Here is a 5,000-nt window from a genome sequence, read left to right as displayed (position 1 = left end):
TGGTGTGTGTTAGCGTGTGTTAGCGTGTGTTAGTGTGTGTTAGCGTGTGTGTTCGCGTGTGTTAGCGTGTGTTAGTGTGTGTTAGCGTGTGTGTTAGCGTGTGTTAGCGTGTGTTAGTGTGTGTGTTAGCGTGTGTTAGTGTGTGTTAGTGTGTGTGTTAGTGTGTGTTAGTGTGTGTTAGTGTGTGTTAGTGTGTGTTAGTGTGTGTTAGCGTGTGTTAGTGTGTGTGTTAGCGTGTGTTAGCGTGTGTTAGCGTGTGTTACCTCTTCTCGTGTCCAGCGTGTCTTGCCTAGATGGCGTTTGCTCGGCTTGGGCAGCGGTCCGTCATAGTCATGTTCATACATCTCACTGTCATCATCATCTTCCTCACTACTGTACACACTGGAGAGAGAGGGGGGAGAGAGGGGGAGAGAGGGGAGAGGGGGAGAGGAGAGAGGGGAGAGGAGAGAGGGGAGAGAGGGGAGAGAGGAGAGAGGGGAGAGAAGGGGAGAGAGAGAGAGGGGAGAGGAGAGAGGGGAGAGAGGGGAGAGAGGAGAGAGGGGAGAGGGGAGAGGGGGAGAGAGGGGGAGAGATGGGGGAGAGAGAGGGGAGAGGGGGAGAGGAGAGAGAGGAGAGAGGGAGAGAGAGAGAGGAGAGCGGGGGAAGAGGGGAGAGAGGGGAGAGAGAGAGAGAAGAGCGGGGGGAGAGGGGAGAGAGGGGGAGAAGAGAGAGGGGGAGAGAAGAGAGAGGGGGAGAGAAGAGAGGGGGGAGAGGGGAGAGAGATGTTTTATTTGAACTTGCATTTCATGATGTGGTATAACCAAAGTCTAAAGCTTAATAGTCATGTTATGACAGAATGTGGGGAGACAGAATGTGGGGAGACAGAATGTGGGGAGACAGAATGTGGGGAGACAGAATGTGAGACAGAATGAGAGACAGAATGTGGGGAGACAGAATGTGGGGAGACAGAATGTGGGGAGACAGAATGTGAGACAGAATGTGGGGAGACAGAATGTGGGGAGACAGAATGTGAGACAGAATGAGAGACAGAATGTGGGGAGACAGAATGTGGGGAGACAGAATGTGAGACAGAATGAGAGACAGAATGTGGGGAGACAGAATGAGAGACAGAATGTGGGGAGACAGAATGAGAGACAGAATGTGAGGAGACAGAATGTGGGGAGACAGAATGTGAGACAGAATGTGGGGAGACAGAATGTGGGGAGACAGAATGAGAGACAGAATGTGGAGAGACAGAATGTGGGGAGACAGAATGTGAGACAGAATGTGGGGAGACAGAATGTGGGGAGACAGAATGTGGGGAGACAGAATGTGGGGAGACAGAATGTGGGGAGATAGAATGTGAGACAGAATGTGGGGAGACAGAATGTGAGACAGAATGAGAGACAGAATGTGGGGAGACAGAATGTGAGACAGAATGAGAGACAGAATGTGAGACAGAATGTGGGGAGACAGAATGAGAGACAGAATGTGGGGAGACAGAATGAGAGACAGAATGTGGGGAGACAGAATGAGAGACAGAATGTGGGGAGACAGAATGTGAGACAGAATGAGAGACAGAATGAGAGACAGAATGAGAGACAGAAGGTGGGGAGACTGAAAAGAGAAAAAGACACGAGGTCAAAGCATGAGTTTCATCCATCCAATACAAACAAACCCTGGTGACAAAACCGCAGGGCTCTAAGTGAGGAATAGGGAGCCATTTGGGCCTCTCAAAAGAGACTGTGTGGAAAGTGGTAACAGAACCAGTCCTTCTAACAGAGTGGTAACAGAACCAGTCACTCCAGCAGAGTGGTAACAGAACCAGTCACTCCAGCAGAGTGGTAACAGAACCAGTCCTTCTAACAGAGTGGTAACAGAACCAGTCCTTCTAACAGAGTGGTAACAGAACCAGTCCTTCTAACAGAGTGGTAACAGAACCAGTCCTTCTAACAGAGTGGTAACAGAACCAGTCACTCCAGCAGAGTGGTAACAGAACCAGTCCTTCTAACAGAGTGGTAACAGAACCAGTCATTCTAACAGAGTGGTAACAGAACCAGTCACTCCAGCAGAGTGGTAACAGAACCAGTCCTTCTAACAGAGTGGTAACAGAACCAGTCCTTCTAACAGAGTGGTAACAGAACCAGTCCTTCTAACAGAGTGGTAACAGAACCAGTCCTTCTAACAGAGTGGTAACAGAACCAGTCACTCCAGCAGAGTGGTAACAGAACCAGTCCTTCTAACAGAGTGGTAACAGAACCAGTCATTCTAACAGAGTGGTAACAGAACCAGTCACTCCAGCAGAGTGGTAACAGAACCAGTCACTCCAGCAGAGTGGTAACAGAACCAGTCCTTCTAACAGAGTGGTAACAGAACCAGTCATTCTAACAGAGTGGTAACAGAACCAGTCCTTCTAACAGAGTGGTAACAGAACCAGTCATTCTAGCAGAGTGGTAACAGAACCAGTCCTTCTAACAGAGTGGTAACAGAACCAGTCATTCTAGCAGAGTGGTAACAGAACCAGTCCTTCTAACAGAGTGGTAACAGAACCAGTCCTTCTAACAGAGTGGTAACAGAACCAGTCACTCCAGCAGAGTGGTAACAGAACCAGTCACTCCAGCAGAGTGGTAACAGAACCAGTCATTCTAACAGAGTGGTAACAGAACCAGTCATTCTAACAGAGTGGTAACAGAACCAGTCCTTCTAACAGAGTGGTAACAGAACCAGTCATTCTAGCAGAGTGGTAACAGAACCAGTCCTTCTAACAGAGTGGTAACAGAACCAGTCACTCCAGCAGAGTGGTAACAGAACCAGTCATTCTAACAGAGTGGTAACAGAACCAGTCATTCTAACAGGGCAGAGTGGTAACAGAACCAGTCATTCTAACAGGGTAGAGTGGTAACAGAACCAGTCATTCTAACAGGGTAGAGTGGTAACAGAACCAGTCATTCTAACAGGGTAGAGTGGTAACAGAACCAGTCATTCTAACAGGGTAGAGTGGTAACAGAACCAGTCATTCTAACAGGGTAGAGTGGTAACAGAACCAGTCCTTCTAACAGGGCAGAGTGGTAACAGAACCAGTCATTCTAACAGGGTAGAGTGGTAACAGAACCAGTCATTCTAACAGGGTAGAGTGGTAACAGAACCAGTCATTCTAACAGGGTAGAGTGGTAACAGAACCAGTCCTTCTAACAGGGTAGAGTGGTAACAGAACCAGTCATTCTAACAGGGTAGAGTGGTAACAGAACCAGTCATTCTAACAGGGTAGAGTGGTAACAGAACCAGTCATTCTAACAGGGTAGAGTGGTAACAGAACCAGTCATTCTAACAGGGTAGAGTGGTAACAGAACCAGTCATTCTAACAGGGTAGAGTGGTAACAGAACCAGTCATTCTAACAGGGTAGAGTGGTAACAGAACCAGTCATTCTAACAGGGTAGAGTGGTAACAGAACCAGTCATTCTAACAGGGTAGAGTGGTAACAGAACCAGTCATTCTAGCAGGGTAGGGTACAGTCAGTCAGTCACACACACACACACACACACACTCCACACACACACACACACACACACACACACACACACACACACACACACACACACACACACACACACACACACACACACACACACACACACACACACACACACACACACACACACACACACACACACACACACACACACACACACACACACACACACACACACACACACACACACTCTGACAAACTGGTTGTGGTGTTGTGGGTTTCCACAGAAACCCAGGTGATCTGGCACGGCAGGTACAGGTACACCTGATCATATGAACATGACCCTGCCTTGGTCCTGACATGTTCAGACCTGCTTCAGACATCATCAGAGCAGCACACACACACACACACACACACACAGTCACCTCCACTCCAGAGCCAATCAGAGGCCAGGATAACGTATAAGGGAGAGAATATTATTTTTTTGTTACAGTACTACAGGTGAACAGGAACTCAAGGTGTGTGTGTGTGTGTGTGTGTGTGTGTGTGTGTGTGTGTGTGTGTGTGTGTGTGTGTGTGTGTGTTTACTACGGTATTATAAAGGATAAAATAGCTTTCAACCCTATATCAACTTCCTTACCAGTATCAATAGATTTTATTTGTGTTTTTATGGTTATTATCTGCTGAGCGTAATTGTTTCTGAATAGCAACTTTGATTGATTCACATGTTAAAAATATATAATCATTTCAATAGTCAATGGTAACAGACTACTTTACAACATTTTTTTAATTATCATTTATTTTTTTATAACAATACAAAGGAGAAGAAGAAAAAACAAATCTATGAAATCCGATTATTTAAAATTGGTCTGTGTACAAAACGTTATGTCTAACCATCGTTAGGTCTAATCATTGGAAACGTTATGTCTAACCATCGTTAGGTCTAACCATCGTTAGGTCTAACCATTGGAAACGTTAGGTCTAACCATTGGAAGCGTTAGGTCTAACCATCGTTAGGTCTAACCATCGTTAGGTCTAATCATCGTTAGGTCTAATCATTGGAAACGTTAGGTCTAACCATCGTTAGGTCTAATCATTGGAAACGTTAGGTCTAACCATCGTTAGGTCTAATCATTGGAAACGTTAGGTCTAACCATCGTTAGGTCTAACCATCGGAAACGTTAGGTCTAACCATCGTTAGGTCTAACCATTGGAAACGTTAGGTCTAACCATTGGAAACGTTAGGTCTAACCATTGGAAACGTTAGGTCTAACCATTGGAAACGTTAGGTCTAACCATTGGAAACGTTAGGTCTAACCATTGGAAACGTTATGTCTAACCATTGGAAACGTTAGGTCTAACCATTGGAAACGTTAGGTCTAACCATTGGAAACGTTAGGTCTAACCATCGTTATGTCTAACCATTGGAAACGTTAGGTCTAACCATTGCAAACGTTAGGTCTAACCATTGGAAACATTATGTCTAATCATTGGCATGAAAACGAAATATTGTCATAACTGCTAGAGAAAAATAAGTCTGAATTCATATGT

The 5,000-nt window shown here is 45.7% G+C and overlaps 1 protein-coding gene across 2 annotated transcripts in view; it reads right to left on the bottom strand.

Annotated features, from left to right (window-relative positions):
- Window positions 1-5,000, bottom strand: part of myb (v-myb avian myeloblastosis viral oncogene homolog) — a 26,904-nt gene that overhangs the window by 20,452 nt on the left and 1,452 nt on the right. For both annotated transcript variants that reach the window (XM_045721208.1, XM_045721209.1), the window contains exon 2: window positions 264-381. In XM_045721208.1, the coding sequence (XP_045577164.1) occupies window positions 264-381 (118 nt within the window). The remainder of the gene's footprint in view (window positions 1-263; window positions 382-5,000) is intronic.

Source organism: Salmo salar, chromosome ssa06 (genome assembly GCF_905237065.1).
Source record: "Salmo salar chromosome ssa06, Ssal_v3.1, whole genome shotgun sequence".
NCBI lineage: Eukaryota > Metazoa > Chordata > Actinopteri > Salmoniformes > Salmonidae > Salmo > Salmo salar.
This window is presented reverse-complemented; position numbering and strand designations above follow the sequence as displayed.